We start from the raw sequence: 16,573 nt of genomic DNA, 5'->3' as shown, positions 1-16,573 counted from the left end.
TAAAATTCATTATAAAGTCTTAAAGAAGCCAAACCTATTTCGCTTTGTTTAACATGGTGCTTTCCAGAATTATTTGACTGTTAGGATACCCCTGGTATCCTGAATTCAGGGTCCTTTCTCTCTCTTAAATGACAGTTACTTCAAATCCGCATTGGCTGCCTGTGCCATCTTCATATCTTGGGCTTCATCATGGACTGGCCGTTCCACCTTCCAAACTTCCCCTTCTCCCCTGCATCTCCCACCACCTCTCTCTGCCCACCCCCAGCCCCCTCACGGCTTTTTTCCCTCTATTCAGCAGGTATGTGCAGAAAGCACTGCTCTAGGTTTTGTGGTATGAAAGTATTCTCTGAAATTAGAGAAATGTTTGAAAACATGGAAATTCAAAGCATAAAGGAAAGAGAAGAGCCAAGTCCAGACACATGTGAAACGTTTGTAATTATGGAGTCAGAGCTGAATTTTAAAAGAAGAGAAAAAGACAGAAGTCTTATCTATCTTATCACCAGTAGTCTTATCAAGAAAAACAACCCCCGAAGAAGTTTCTAGACAGGCAGTGATTATATTATTAAGAGACTGAAGGATTACTATGGATCTGGAGACTAGGAGGTAACTGGTGGTTTTCAGGAGAATAGTTCTAGTAGAGTGCCTGGGACAAAACCCAGAATGAGAGAGATTTATCATTGTTGCTAAGTTGTGTCTGCCTCTTTGCAACCCCATGGACTGCAGCAGGCAGGCCAGGCTTCCCTGTCCTTCACTATCTCCTAGAGTTTGCTCAAACTCATGTCCATTGAGTTAGTCATGCCATCAATGGGACAAAACCCAGAATGAGTGGGATTTGGTGGGAGGAGAAGGGGACGACAGAGAATGAGGTGGCTGGATGGCATCACCGACTCGATGGACATGGGTTTGAGTGAACTCCGGGAGTTGGTGATGGACAGGGAGGCCTGGCGTGCTGTGATTCATGGGGTCGCGGAGAGTCGGACACAACTGAGTGACTGAACTGAACTGAACTGAATGAGTCCTGGGATTCCCTGCTGGCTCAGATGGTAAAGTGTCTGTCTACTATGCGGAAGACCTGGGTTCGATCCCTGGGTTGGGAAGATCCCCTGGAGATGGGAATGGCAACCCACTCCAGTATTCTTGCCTGAAGAATTCCATGGGCAGAGGAACCTGGTGGGCTACAGTCCGTGGGGTTGCAAAGAGTCCAGACACAATTGAGCAGCTAATGAGCAACACACATAAGGAGTTTTAATGAGCAGATCCAATCACAGTGTTGAATTTCTAGAAATACTTTCTGGTGTCATTAATGTCACCTTCTTGACATACAGACTACCTGATTCTCCTGCCTTTCTTATCTTTTCTAGCATCTCTTCTTTAAATATACCGTAATTAGGTATCTGGAAGACCTATAATCTAGGTCTTCCAGAAGCCCAGATGTAACTTCTCATTTATGTTCTTGGTGCTTTTTCCTCCCTGGTACCTTATCTGTGATCCTAGCTTTAGTTTTTACATCCTGCTACAGAGTTCACAACTGCAGTAGACATTTATATGTACAACAGCTATGAAAAGTGGTATATTTCCCTTAGAATTGATGCATTCTTTTGAGCGAATTATTTTTGTCAGTGGTAACCTGTGTAGTCCAATCATGTAGAATCAAAACTTTGCATATCTTCTACCTTATATAAAACCAGATTTGATCTTATTTTACCTTGTTAAAACAAGTTGTGCTGTGAAAGGTATCTGGGGTTTATGATGTGTTTATCAAGGTATGTGATTAACATTTTTAATTTGATCTGTTTAGAATATGAAACTTTTAATTTTGAGTGTTTGTTTGAAGGAGTGGCCTGCTGATTGAATCATGAAGAGAAACTCTTGACTCTTGGCAAATGAAGGATAATTCCTGAGTGCTGGGTATCTGTTTGACATCAGGTGCTTAACCTTCATTTACTGAGTATGTCTATCACTGTAGAGGTTGTCAGAATTCTAAGTAATGAGGTTCTCGGAGGAATCAGAAATGGAATGGAATTCTTTTGACTGGTTGGGATGAGGATATGTTAATTCTTAATCACATCAGTTTATATGCAAAGTATTATTTAATATACAGACATCTTGCTTTACTTTGGAAAAAAGTTCTTAGGCTTCAATATGAGTTACTTTAATTTGATGCTGTTAAAAAGTACAAAGGCATATACTGCACTTGGAAGAGGAGAGATTCTTGTGCCACAATTGCTGTGGCTTTTGGCAAATTCCGTAACCCCTTCTGAGATGTTCTAAGTCTGAAAACAGACACATTTGGATCCCTAAGGGTCTTCACAGCTGTAGCATTGTATTAGTATAGACCATTGCTGTTTAGGAGAACTATTATGTAAGCTGCAGTCTTTAATTTTAAGTTTTCTAGAAGACACTTAAAAAACTAAGAAGCAGGTGAAATTGATTTTATAATATATTTTCTTTAACCCAGTATATCCAAGATACTATCATTTCAACACACAGTTAGTATAAAATTACTGATGGGATATTTTATGCTCAGTTTGTATTGTCTCCAGAACCAGCCTATAGTTTAAATTTACAGCGCCTCCAGTTTGGATTAGTCACATTCGAGCAGTATGTGACCACACCTGGCCAGTGGTGGCTCTAGGGGACAGCGCCACAGTTTCAGGCTCTTTGTAACTGGTTTACAGAATCCCAAGATGGTCACATAGTTGTAGGTATCCAGTGGGCTGGTCCCATCTTTGACCTCTAGGCGGAGAGAAAATAACTCAGAATGATCTCACATCTTCATGTTTTAAACTCGACATATTCTGTCTTTGGCTATGGGGTAGATTTGCATTTTGTGCTTTCTTCGACCACATTTCCACCCATCCAGCTCCCCATGGCTGCTGCTTAACTATCAAGGAGTCTGCAAACTGAGACACTAAAATTCACAGGTCCTCTCCCCTCCTTAAGGATCCTTGAGGTGCAATGTGGTCTGTTGTTACCTGCCCTTGGCCTTGATGAACTGAGCTGGACCCAAAGGTCCAACCTTAACCCTGCTGACTGACGTCTTTCCCAAGGGCTGGAGTTAAATGGACTTGAACTACAGCATGCTTATTTCTGGTTCAGTTGGCATCCCCAGGTGAGGATACATGCTAAACAGAAGGCACGCCCATGCCCTGGCTCACTGCAGCCACAGAACAGGGAAGAAAGGTCTATTTCCCTCTAATCGACAGGACAAGAAAATTGTTCCACATGCCTCTTCTCTCTCAACCTCTCCACATGCCAGACTCTCTTGAGAAGCAGCCCGTGGTATAACCTCAGTTGTCTTCATGCCAGCATAAAGTCTACATTGTATTTTAAAAAATCCTCATATTTTGGCTTTTTTCTCAATTCCTTTAGCGCTGATTTGAAACATTTATCTTACCTTAGAGTGACTTTGTAAGCTATTAAGTGCAAATATAAAAATATCGAAAGGATGAATGGCAGTGTACATGTTAGAAAGGGAACCTTGTTGTCAAATGCTGCCTTTGGATGGTCTTTCAGGGTGCAGAAACGTTTCCCTCGTTCTTTTGATTTCTTCATATGAGAATCCTTTACTTTTCTGCCTGCAAATAATATGAGGAAAGACAGTTGTGCACCCGCTCTGTTCAAAGAAAATGTCAATTCACGGTCCTGTTCGCCCGCCCCTCAGTCAGTTCTCGAGCTAACATATTGCTGAATAAAAACACTGCTCTGCCTGCACTTGGAAAATTATCCGGTGAGAGTTATAGCTGAATGTGGCCAGGAGGTGGCAGCATCGGGCAACTGCTGCAGCCTCAGGGCTGGGCTGCTTTGCTCAGGGCTGAAGCCAGGACCCTGGTGTACTAAATCTGTCAGCCCTGCTTTTCCTAACATGAAGGCAGGAAGGAGCTCTGCTACCTGGAAAATGACTCTGCCCATTCTTCAGTTGTGATAGGAAATATGCTATGTGTCCTCTGTTGCAATTAATTAAGTTTAATTGAAGAGGTGCGCCTGGAGATGATTTGGGGTAATGCAAAATTCCCAGCACACACAGTCCTGCCCACAAATATGCATCTGGACTTCCAGCAGGACCTGGGTCCTGGGTCCTGGGAAGGGAGAGCCACTGATAACGGCTTTGGACTTTAAGACCTTTTATATAGTTTTGTTCTCATAGGGGCAGAGATGTGGATTATTACTGAGGATTTTTTCTGCCTCTTCTCTTGTAGGTGTATTTGTTCTGTAGTCTCTCCCCCCCACCGCCCTACCCCCTCCACCCCCATTCCCTGTCTCTTTCACCTTTCTGCTATAGTACAGCTTGGCTTTTACTTTTTTTGATAGTCTGTGAAAGACTTTGTGACTTGTTGGTAGTCAGTGCAGGGATCGATCTGTGAAACTCAAGGCTCAACTTCAAAGTGGAGAGACAGGAAAAATGCATTTTGCTTCTAGGAAACTGGATGAAGTAAAGAAAAAGGAAGAAAAATTATAGCTTAAGTCAGAGCAGTTAATGTTAATTTTAGGGTTTCCTATTTGTCATGCACCTGCTAATTAATGTTTTTATGTCATTTAAATGATAAAATGCCTCTATGAGGCACATACTGTTACACCTTTTTACATAGGAGAGAACTTAGGTTAATTGACTTGCCTAAGCTCACTTGGCTAGTATGTGATGGAGCCAGACCTCTGACACAGCAAGTCTCCCCCCATCTCTGTGCCTTCCTGAGGTTATGTTGCCTTTTGGGGAAGATGGTTGTTGGGTAGTGATGATGTAGCTCTTGGATGAGAAAAATTATTCAGGAGTTGTGTGAAAGAAAGATCCAGACCCACACTAGCCAAAGAACTTTGAGTGTAATATGGATTCAAGACAAAAAAACCTGTGCTGTGAAAGGCAGGAGATGTTTGATGACTCCAAGGGTTATGTAATTGATGATGCCTGCTTGTATTCAGGGGAAAATTAAATGGTTGATTAACTGGCCATTGGATGGCATCACCAAATCAATGGACATGTATTTGAGCAAACCCTGGGAGATAGTGAAGGACAGGGAAGCCTGGTGTGCTGCAATCCACGGGGTCACAAAGAGTCAGACACGACTTAGTACCTGAACATCAACAAACTGGCTATTGGGGAAAGGAGAATCTATTTCTGCAGGTTTTTTTTTTTTTTTTTTAACCAGATCAACTGGTAAGAAAGGGGAAGATCCTTTACATTCAAATCAACTATATGTTTTCCTTTTATACTTGAAAGTGAAGCAAAAGTAGCTCAGTCCGTGTACAACTCTTTGCAACCCGATGGACTATAGCCCACCAAGCTCCTTTGTCCAAGGGATTCTCCAGGCAAAAATACTGGAGTGGGTTGCTATTTCCATCTCCAGGGGATCTTCCCCACCCACGAATCGAACCTGAGTCTCCTGTTTTGCAGGCAGATTCTTTACATCTGAGACACTGGAAAAGCCTATATTTAGGCCAAGTGTAAAATGGAAAGGAGATGGTGATGAGTCAGAGGGTCCAGAGGACTCTTGCCATTTTGTGGAATCACACCACAGTTTCATGTGGAATCTTGGCAACCTTCCAAGAAAAAGAAAGGAACAATTCTTAAAGTGAGAATAAGGACAATTATACTGGTCAAAGATCTATTAGGAGACACTTTATCAATTCATGAAAGTTATAGGACACTTATTTCAAAGTTATTTGACAATTATTTGTGTTTCATGGGTTATAAATTATTCTCTGACCTTCTGGTCTGTCTTACTCTTAGTGTTCTTTCTGGTATCTAGAATTTCTCTCTGTAGGCTCGACTTCAGAGGAAGATGTTTTGCTGTGTTTGATTTTTCCCTTTTCTTTCTCTGCACCCTTGTGCTAATCTTTTCTGGTAGTTCGAATTGTTTCCAGGATCCTGAGACTCGAGTTGGGTTTTCTATAAGTGGTTAGGGCTCCCATCCTGGCCCTGGGTCAGGAGTGTTTCGGGTGTGTCAACAAGCTCATGGGCATTTCAACTCTCTAATAGAAGCTTTATCCCTCCAGCCCTAAGGCATCACAGCTTTCTGTGGATGATGGCCTCAGGCCGTGGCTCCTCACCCTCTCTTCTTGGCCTCTTTTCTTCTGACCACATAGGGAGTCTGGTTCATACACAGTCTCCTGTCAGCAAGGGGTGAACTTTTATCCCCTGAAATCAGATAGAAGCCAAACTCCTGGCTTCCCCTGCTTGCCCCTCTGTGCTTTCTTTGTTTCTAATCCACAGAGACTTTTTTTTTCCTCCTATTTTTATGTCTAAAGGGAAATAGAATGTTCAAAGTGTGAACTCATAGCATTATCTTTATCCAGAAAAGACAGACCTATTTCAAAGGACCACAAGAAAAATATTTCTAATTTAAATCTACCTAAAAGAACTTAGATTTGACTTGTGAGTATAAATCAGAATAGGGGGAGCTGCTGGAGCATTTCTCAGAAAAGTTAAAGAGTCTGTCTTCTTTTCCCTGCTGTATATGGGAAATTGAATTAGATTTCCAGTAAGTTCCACCTCCTCTCTCAGAGTCTCTGGTTCTACTCAGGGCTGTTTGCAGCTGTAGTCAGGGAGCGAAGAATGTTGGGATTTCTGAGTTTTCATGTCCTTTTTCATGACCTTTAACCCCCTTCTCATCATTTATTAGAGGCCTCTGCTTTGACTTGATCTCACTTGTGTTTTCAGTGGCCAAGGAACAACCTCCAACGTAGTCATTATCACTGCTTTAGCATCTGGCATTTTTTTCCCCTTTTACTTCAATAGCAAGCTTAGTGAATGTTGTGTCAAAGAAGAGCTAAAGAAGCCCTGGGTGGGAATCTGAGGACTTGTCTAGGGATTCTTCGCTCAGTTTAGGGGAATGAGGGGACTTGTGGACACTAATGTAGATCTGAATTTTAATTTCCCACCTTGAGCCAGCAATGTGTTACCCCTTTCTAAAAGGTAAACACAGTTTTAGGCTTCTTGATGGATAGGCAAGTTTGACATCCTAAAAAATAGTCACTATGGAGGAGAAAGGGTTTCAGATAAGGGGTCAGCAGACCTGGTTATGACTCTTGTTTCTTTCACTTCTGATTATTTGGTCTTGAACAAATAACATAGCCTCTGGGTATTTCAGTTAATAAATCTGCAAATTAACTGAATTTGATTAAGCAGTTTCCAAGGATTCGCATCATTTCATGGCAAATAGATGGGGAAACAGTGGAAGCAGTGGCTGACTTTATTTTTCTGGGCTCCAAAATCACTGCTGATGGTGATTGCAGCCATAACATTAAAAGATGCTTTCTCCTTGGAAGGAAAGTTGTGCCCAACCTAGACAGCATATTGAAAAGCAGAGACATTACTTTGCCAACAAAGGTCCATCTAGTCCAGGCTATGGTTTTTCCAGTAGTCATGTGTGGGTGTGAGAGTTGGACTATAAACTGAGCGCTGAAGAATTGATGCTTTTGAAATGTGGTGTTAGAGAAGACTCTTGAGAGTCCCTTAGACTGCAAGAAGATCCAACCAGTCCATCCTAAAGGAGATCAGCCCTGGGTGTTCATTGGTAGGACTGATGTTGAAGCTGAAACTCCAATACTTTGACCACCTGATGAGAAGAACTGTCTCATTTGAAAAGACCCTGGTGTTGGGAAAGATTGAGGGCAGGAGGAGAAGGGGAGGACAGAGGATGAGATGGTTGGATGGCATCACTGACTCAATGGACATGGGTTTGGGTGAACTCCGGGAGTTGGTGATGGACAGGGAGGCCTGTTGTGCTGAGGTTCGTGGGATTGCAAAGAGTCGGACACAACTGAGCGACTAAACTGAACTGAACCAAAGGATTCCCCAGTGCTCCAAAGATCACAAAGGTTCATGCCATTGACTCTGGGATGGTCAGACCACTTGGAAGCTGAGTTTAGTTCTTTACTGAAAGATTCCTTGCACCAGAGTGGCTCAGAGGTTGGCCTTTGACGTGTGGCAGACCTAGCTTTGCATGTCAGCTCTGCCGTATAAATGATGTGATGTTAAGGCGGTCATTGACCTTTTGAGCCTTGGTTTCTTTGTCTACGAATTGGGAATGAAAATTATGTCTATTGTAGAGAGTTGAAGTTTAATGATTCAGTAGAAAGCTTTGCTTAGGAAATAGCACACAGAAAAGATCAGTATGCCCCTCTTTTTGTTAATTGTAAAATCCTTGAGAGCAACCGTTCTGCCTTATCTTAGAGTGTCTCACTCATCTTTTTATTTCAGTTCCTTATTTCCATGCTTTATATATAGTAGTGTTCAATAAATGTACTGTTAACATACAGTTTGAAAAAATTTGAAACATGATTCTCAAACAACTTTAGAATCAATAAATGTTAAAAACTTTATTTAGGTTTGTAATAAAGGAGTTAGCAAGATAATACTGCCAGTTTATTGGAGAAGAAGAGGAAAAGAATTATGTGGCTTATACCAGAATAATTTTTCTAAATTTGAGACAAAATTGGTTTATGTTCTGATGGGGGAATAGAACCAGAGTGATCTTCTCTTCTCAATGTTTGTATCTCTACAGACAAAAATTCTCCCAGTAACTTACACTCATAAAATTCTTAGATAAGCCTGTGGCGCTGCTCTAGAATGACACTGTGAGGATATTCAAGTTTCTTTTTGCTGTTTCCAAGTTTGGGGTAATTTTTCTAAATAGTTATAATAAGACAAAACACCAAGTATTATTTATCTTAGAAAAAGATTGAACAGGAATATGATTCTAGTATATAAGTACCCATTTTCTGCCTAAACTTATAATAAGTACTCAGTTCATCCATAATTATGTTTTTAATGTTTCATTAAGAGGAATGCAGGGATATTTAGGAAAGCACTACTAATTTCTAAGATGATAACGTACAGAGTAACCATTTAATGAGTACTTCCATAAGCTATGCACCATATCAAGGTTTTTATATATGTTTTAGTTTTAACCTATAAATAGTCTTGTGAGGTAGGTATTATTATCTTCATTTTGAAAATCAAATAAATGAGTCTTACTGAGGTTAAATATTTAATCAAGATGACAAAGCCAGTGTGAGCCAGAATTGAGATTTAGTCTGATTTCCTGAAATGCCCTATGGATGAACCAACCTCCCTAAATTGTAAACTCTCCTGAATTTTAAAGTAGATCTCTAGTTAAACACAAGAGATGTGGGTTCAATCCCTTGGTAAAGAGGACTCCCTGGAGAAGGAAATGGCAACCCACTCCAGTATTCTTGCCTGGGAAATGCCATGGGCAGAGGAGCCTGCATTTCACTCTTTGCAACCCCATGGCTACAGTCCATGGGGTTGCAAACAGTAAAATATGACTGAGCACACACACTTACTAGTTAAATACATAGATGAACGGGTCCAGTTTTGTTTATATGAAATGGTGTATACAGAATGGTTCTTTTTCCCTATGAAGAGACTTGGCGCATTGAAACTGCTTGCGATAAGTGCCCTTTCTGTTTCCTGGTTGCTGGATTTTTAAAGAAAAATATGCCTATTCTGTTTTGTTCCTTTTAAAGCCTCCTGTTCTCAGGTTGTCTTCTTTGTAACTTATCTATCTTTCTTCTTTCTCTTCTGGCCCCCAAATGTCTGTAGGTGGGCTGGATCCTTTCCATTCTGGATGAACTGCAGCTGAGCCCTCAGCCTCCCGTCGGGGTCCTTCCTCTGGGGACTGGGAATGACCTGGCTCGGACTCTCAACTGGGGAGGGGTAAGCATGTTCTCGGGGGCTGCCCACATCATTAAGCAGTGGAGTCCCCGAATCCACAGATGGTCTAGTGGAAGGCACATGTGCTCCTCTTGTTCAAGGAACAAGTTAGAGTTGAGAATCAAGGTCCCCATGAACCATGGTTTTATCTTCAGTTTATATCTATAGTCAGCTAGATAAGAGGAAGTTTTATTTTTAAAAATGGGTTTTAGTACACAGGTCTGGGTTTTTTTGAGGTATCCACTAAAAGACAGTAGCACAGGTACCCAAGGGGTGGGTTGGTCCTCATATTAAGCAATTACAGAGACTCGAATTGCTCCTGACCCCTAGTCCTGCCCTGATGAATCTGGTTCAGATTTCTGATTCTTAGTTTGGAAGAGTCATGGCTTTGTTTGAGCATTTAGTTTTCTGGTCAGTGTCATCAGGCTTTTGGCTATACAGGTAACCAATTTTCGTTTTCACCCTGGAGTCAACTTCAGGCAAGCTTGTTGAAAGTAGTTTATCTGCCACTAACCAGCCATTTAAAAGGGGCTTCCCAGGTGCCTCAGTGGTAAAGAATCCTTCTGCAATACAGGAGATGCGGGTTTGATCCTTGGGTCAGGAAGATCTCCCCTGGAGAAGGAAATAGCAAACCAACTCCAGGGTTCTTGCCTGGTAAATCCCATGGACAGAGGAGGCTGGTGGGCTACAGTCTATGGGGTTGCAAAGGGTCAGACATCACTTAGTGACTAAACAATAACAACAGTCATTTAAAAACTATTATTATCATCATCATCGTTAATATTTTTTACAGTATTAGGAAAATAAGAAAGCACGATATGCTAACATATGCTGCCTGACTGGCTTTTTAACTGCTCATATGAAATTATTGCCTGGGCTGGGCTTGTTGAAAATTATCTTTAGATACTAGCAGGTATTAATCTGGGTTTTGGGTGTATTAACCTCCCATGGGTGATAATTATGTCAGGATATTAGCAGATATTTATTTGGCCTTGGGTGAATTAACTTCCCAGAGGTCTTTTTTTAAGTTTAAGTAAGCATAGTACAAATAATATATTCTCATGAGGCAGCTAATCTATTTATCAGTATTAGTTCCTCTTATCTAAATCAGTGACTTGATCATCCTTAATAATCATGCTATCAGTCATGTGTGTTCAAAGAGTAAGTAGATAGCTCCCTAGCAGGGCTGTTCATCAGTCAGACTTGCCTTAGGCCCTGAAAGGAATGGTGTCTCAGGACAAGGTCAGGGAGAGGTGAGTGAAATGAAATATTAGAAATCATCTAGCAGATGTCGCTTGATTCTTTTCCTGCTTCACCACATACACACACTTGTTCTGTGTATCCTCCAAATTTCTCTAGAGGGAGACGTGGGGAAATCTGTTTTCACCCTAATAAAAACAGCCATCCAGCATGACTCTCAAATGACTGTCATTGACTGTTAGTTCTTGGTGCTGACAGAAGTCATTCTTCCGCTCAAACCAACTAGAGATAGTATTTCTGTGCAGGTAACCGTGACTGTTGTTTAAATTCTAAATATCTCAAGGAAAACAGTTTACTCTCAGCCTTGTTAATTGCAAAATAAAGAGAGAGCTGTAGCAGAAGGTCTCTGCCTGGCATGAACTATCAATACCGTTGGCTGTACTGTCCACTGTTCCAGACAGCACTGTGTTCGTTCTTTGATTCCTTAGGGCTACACTGATGAGCCTGTTTCTAAGATCCTTTGCCAAGTAGAAGATGGGACAATTGTACAGCTGGATCGCTGGAACCTCCACGTGGAAAGAAATCCAGACTTACCTCCTGAAGAACTGGAAGATGGCGTGTGTAAGGTTAGAGAGTTTTCCCTTCTACAGAAAGGGAACCCTGGAGTATTTTCTGCCTGAGCCATAGGAAATACATTCCTGGCCGGAGGGTTATGTCCTTCCTATAGAGGTTATGGCTCCTAGGGCTGTGAGAATAATGCTATCCAGTGATTCTGCCCCATAGGCTTCTAAAGATCAAGATTTCCTAAGTGCTTCCATAGCGCAGGGAGCTATTCTCTGTCCTCAAATTCCACAACAGAAAGAAATATATCAGTTTTCTGATCTTTCAAATTCATTGCAAAGTCTTAAACCTATGAGGAGATTAAAAAAAGAAAGTCATATGGTCTGAAAACATTAGGCACAGGGTCTTTCAATAGAAAGATACCATCTGAGATTTCTGGTCTGATAGCAAAAATTCCAATTTTATCACTTGTTTGGGATGCGAAGATACACCTAAATAAGTGTTTGACTTAGCATTTTTCCTTCAGTGATTAAACTTGTATCTCACAAACCAAGGGATATAATTATAAAAATGGTACTGTAGAGCTTCAGGGGAAAATTCAGTTTTAAGTTCTGGCCTCAATTTTATATAAATCTGATAGGTTTCTGAGTAGCCACTTGCTTTCTATTACTTTGCCTTTTTCTTTTGTGATAGTGTTTTCACATTTTTGTTATCTAAGACTCTCCAGGCAGGGTGCCTCTGAAATGCAGATCGCAAGGCCCTGTTCCCAGAGATTCTGATTAACTACATGTAGGGTGAAGGCCCAGCATTGGTGTAGCATCCCTGCTCTATTGGATCACACCATTGATTGAAGCCAGGATTTCATGGTGCTTCGGCCTTTGAATCTGGTATCATTTTAGACCAAACCAGTGCACCTTTCCTTGGAGAAGGAAATGGCAACCCACTCCAGTATTCTTGCCTGGGAAATCCCATGAACAAAGGAGCATGATGGGCTACAGTCCATGGGGTCGCAAAAGAGTCAGATACAACTTAGTGACTAAACAACATCAAATGCACCTTTATTGATGAGCATCAAGATCCCGACCAATTGTGGTAGAAGCTCAAGTTACTTATTTGAATAAAATTGGTTAAAACATGTTTTGTCTTACCTTCATAGTTTTTTCACCTAAACTATGATCCAGAAACTAAGGTTTTTCGTAGTTATCATGATTGCTCAGTTGACCTTGAGTTTGTAACGTCACAGTGTTGTTTAAACGAGTATCGTCTTGGGATATAATACTTCTTTGTAATGTATTTGACGTATAGAAACTGGTTCTAAAACAGCTAAAGTACAAAAAAATGTACCATATGGAAATGTTAAGGTCCTATGCCCACTCAACTTGGAATGGTTAGGCCCTCAATAGCAATCTCTATTTAATTCTCTTCCCAACAGCTTAAGAAATAGACTTCTTGATGCAGCCTGGGGACATTAATCCAGATAATTAAAGGGTTTCAAAAGTGGATTTGTGAGGAGATGTGTAGGAAATTGGGGCGATTTTTCTTGGAAAATATGAATAAGAACTCTTAAAACAGATTAAATTGTGATGTTATTTAGAGGATGGTGACCAGATGTTCTCCTACGTTATCAGCGGATGTTGAGACATGGGTTAGAATCGTAGCCAAAAGAACATAAATGGTAGAAATGAACATATCTGTGCTTTTGGCAGGATCACCAACCCTTGCTGTCATTCCTAAGGACTTGTGTTTTTGTTTAAGTGCAGGAACTGGACATTCTCAAGTGTGAAGCCAGGGGAGTGAGACATGTTTTGGCGTTGTTCTGTGTGTTTAGCTTCTCTCCCTGTTCTCCAGTCACTTGTGACCACTTCTAAGGGCTGAGCTGACCTCTGAATCAGTACATGCTCTGAGTCAGTGTTCCATGTATGGGTTCATCCTTTATTTCAATTTCTGTGATTCTGTATTATTAATAATCTCTCTCTTGCTCTCTCTCTGACTCTTCCTCTCATTTCATTTTTCTCTTACTGGGACAAAATTATTGCTCTAGTAAAAGAGAAAAATCTTACTGATCGAGGGGCATAGGAAACCCAGTAATTTTTGAAATCATGAGGCTAAACACTTATTTCTAATAGAGGAGGAGTGCATTTCTCTCTGGAGGATAAACCTGATCATTATCTGGAAATATCATCCAGGCTGAGATAATATTTCCCCTCTGTTTACTTTAACATTTACCTTCCAATCTGAGTTGCAGAAGAAAAAGTGGAAGAACCACCATATGCCTTCTAGCACTCCCCACATGCTTTTCTAATTGTTCTCACGTTAAACCAAAGGCCTTCAGATCATGTCAGCTTTGGTGTTTTAATGCAGGACTTCAGGCTGCATAGTTTCTTCTCCCCTTTACTCCACTGGCAGCAGTAGCAGCCAGGGACCCAGAGGACTCTGGCAAGGAAAGCTGAGGCTTGTGTGTATTTCTATGTATCTGTGTTTGCGTATTTCATGGTCATATTAAAGATATAAGAGTTAATAGAGTAAATAAAAATCTGAATACTAATAAATGCACACACACATATATTTTATTTCTAATTGGAGGATAATTGCTTTACGAGGTTGTGTTGGTTTCTGCTGTACAACAGTGTGAATCAGCCATAAGTATACATATGTCCCCTCCTCTTGAACCTCCCTCCCATCCCGTCCCACCCCCTGGGTCATCTCAGAGCACCAAGCTGAGCTCCCTGTGCTTTCCAGAATTTCCCACTAGCTGTCTGTTTTGCACATGATAGTATATGTATATCAGTGCTACTCTCTTAATTAGCTTTTACTTTTTCTCTAGGTTGAGAATAGTTAAATGGCTCCCACTGGCTTATTGCTTACATGACTTTTATCAAAAATATCTAGATTTTTAGAAAATAAGGGTAAACAGATTAAATGGTATTTATTTTCAGTTGCAATATTAATTTGCTGAACATAAATTCTACAAAAAATGTGCATCCACTGATTAAGAAGGTTAGATGTGATCCTTACAATTAAATTTATTTGCAGAGTTTGTTTAGTGAATCCTCCCTTGTAACTGTTATAAATGTGCATCCCTCAGCCCTTAAGATTCTCGTGTTATAATATCCACAAGAATGGTTCTCATTTAATAATTTGTGTTGTGTCTCTTGTTTCCTAAACTATTTAAAATTCTTGGGAGTATCCTTTGAGTTGAGCTTTCACTAGAGAATTAATTCAAAAATCCCTTGTTCCTTCTATGTAGACACCCCTGCATTGGGTTGTGACTGGTCTTTCTCCCAGGGACTTGCCCCGCAGACAGGTGTCTGGCTTTCAACTTTACCTCTGCCTTTGTTCGTCATTACAGCTTCCTCTGAATGTTTTCAATAACTACTTCAGCCTCGGATTCGATGCGCACGTCACACTGGAGTTCCATGAATCCAGAGGTGAGGACAACGTCCCATTTCCATCTGCCAGGGAGGAAGTTTCCAGCAGGTGTTTTGCATGTTCCCTTTTGTTTGCATATCACTTAAGTGTCCACAGTGTGCTCTACTGCTGTTTTTCCATTTGAACTTTCATAGTGACCCTGGGAGCTCAATAAGATGGGAACGTATTACAGATGTTAACCTGAGACCTCGTTGTTTAGGGTCTCAAAGACAGTAAAGATCAGGACCAAATGTGTGCTCCAGGACTCAGGACTGCTAATCTTTAGGTTTGACTAGAAACCAAAGTCAGTGAACGACCAAGAAGTGATTTAAAATAAAAAAAAAAAAAGAGAAAAAACAGTGACTAAAGAGCTGGTAAGGGAGGATTGATGCTGACTGAGAGTAATGAATACCATATTCAGGGAGAGGATCTAGAGATGGTGCACAATAAATACACACGAAATGTTGAAACATTGAAACAGATCGGCTGCTGTGTCTATACCAGAGGTGTGGACTTTTTAGTATCTGTTAGTCTTTTTTGCATTAAGTAAAAAAGAAATCATTATTAATGATGAAAGGTATAATTACGCAAGCTATTTTTTTAATAGAATTTATTTTTGGCTATGCTGGATCTCCATCACTCCACAGGCTTTTCTCTAGTTGTGAGCCCGGGCTACTGTCTAGTTGCGGTGTGAGGGGGTTCTCATTGTGGTGGCTTCTCTTGTTGCCTAGCATGGGCTCTAGGGTATGTGGACTTCAATAGCTGTGGCACTTGGGCTTGGTAGTTACGGCTCCTAGGCTCTAGAGAACAAGGTCAGTAGTTGCGGTGCATGGGCTTAGTTGCTCTGTGACATCTGGGATCTTCCCAGATCAGGAATTGAACCAGTGTCTCCTGCGTTGGCAGGCGGATTCTTTACCAATGAATCACCAGGGAAACCCATCAGGCCAATTTTATTTTATTTTTTCCCGTTTTCTGTTTTTTTGGGTTTTCCCCATGTTTTTACCTGGATAGTCAGGAAATCTCAGGCCCCACTGCAGGAAGAGGAGAAAGAAAGTGAGGCTTCATTTTCATTAGGGTCATAGGTACTTATTTTTGTTGATAGATAGTGGCTGGAACAGAGAAGGCAATGGCAAGCCACTCCAGTACTCTTGCCTAGAAAATCCCATGGATGGAGGAGCCTGGTAGGCTGCAGTCCATGGGGTCGCTAAGGGTCGGACATGACTGAGCAACTTCACTTTCACTTTTCACTTTCACACATTGGAGAAGGAAATGGCAACCCACTCCAGTGTTCTTGCCTGGAGAATCCCAGGGAAGGGGGAGCCTGGTGGGCTTCCGTCTATGGGGTCACACAGAGTCGGACACGACTGAAGTGACTTAGCAGCAGCAGCAGTGGCTGGAAGCCATGCAAACCACAGTTGAGACTCCAAACTGTTCTCTAACGCAGCTGCTCAGGGACTGTGACTTCATGACAAAGCTTGTATCATTTGCATCCAATACTTGCAGAGTGATTCAAAGCCTCATGACAGCCATTCCAAAAAAAAAAACCTTGCATAGAATAACCGACTAGATATTAGTAAAAACATACAATAAATTGGGAATTATGCCAATCCATTTACATGGACTGGGTAATAAATACAAATCTCACTAAAGCAGAATCCTAAAAAATCAATTGCAGAAAGTTTTTGGCATAGATATGAAATAGCCCATCAAATTGACATGGGACAGTTGCAG

At 41.1% G+C, this 16,573-nt stretch overlaps 1 protein-coding gene across 5 annotated transcripts in view; it reads left to right on the top strand.

Moving 5' to 3' along the window:
- Positions 1–16,573, top strand: part of DGKI (diacylglycerol kinase iota) — a 508,012-nt gene that overhangs the window by 284,636 nt on the left and 206,803 nt on the right. For all 5 annotated transcript variants that reach the window (XM_088832644.1, XM_088832652.1, XM_055421328.2 and 2 more), the window contains 3 exons: positions 9,563–9,676; positions 11,362–11,499; positions 14,784–14,862. In XM_088832644.1, the coding sequence (XP_088688770.1) occupies positions 9,563–9,676; positions 11,362–11,499; positions 14,784–14,862 (331 nt within the window). The remainder of the gene's footprint in view (positions 1–9,562; positions 9,677–11,361; positions 11,500–14,783; positions 14,863–16,573) is intronic.

The sequence above is a fragment of the Moschus berezovskii genome, chromosome 3, assembly GCF_049115385.1.
Source record: "Moschus berezovskii isolate FMDL1 chromosome 3, NW_MosBer_1.0, whole genome shotgun sequence".
Lineage (NCBI taxonomy): Eukaryota > Metazoa > Chordata > Mammalia > Artiodactyla > Moschidae > Moschus > Moschus berezovskii.
This window is presented reverse-complemented; position numbering and strand designations above follow the sequence as displayed.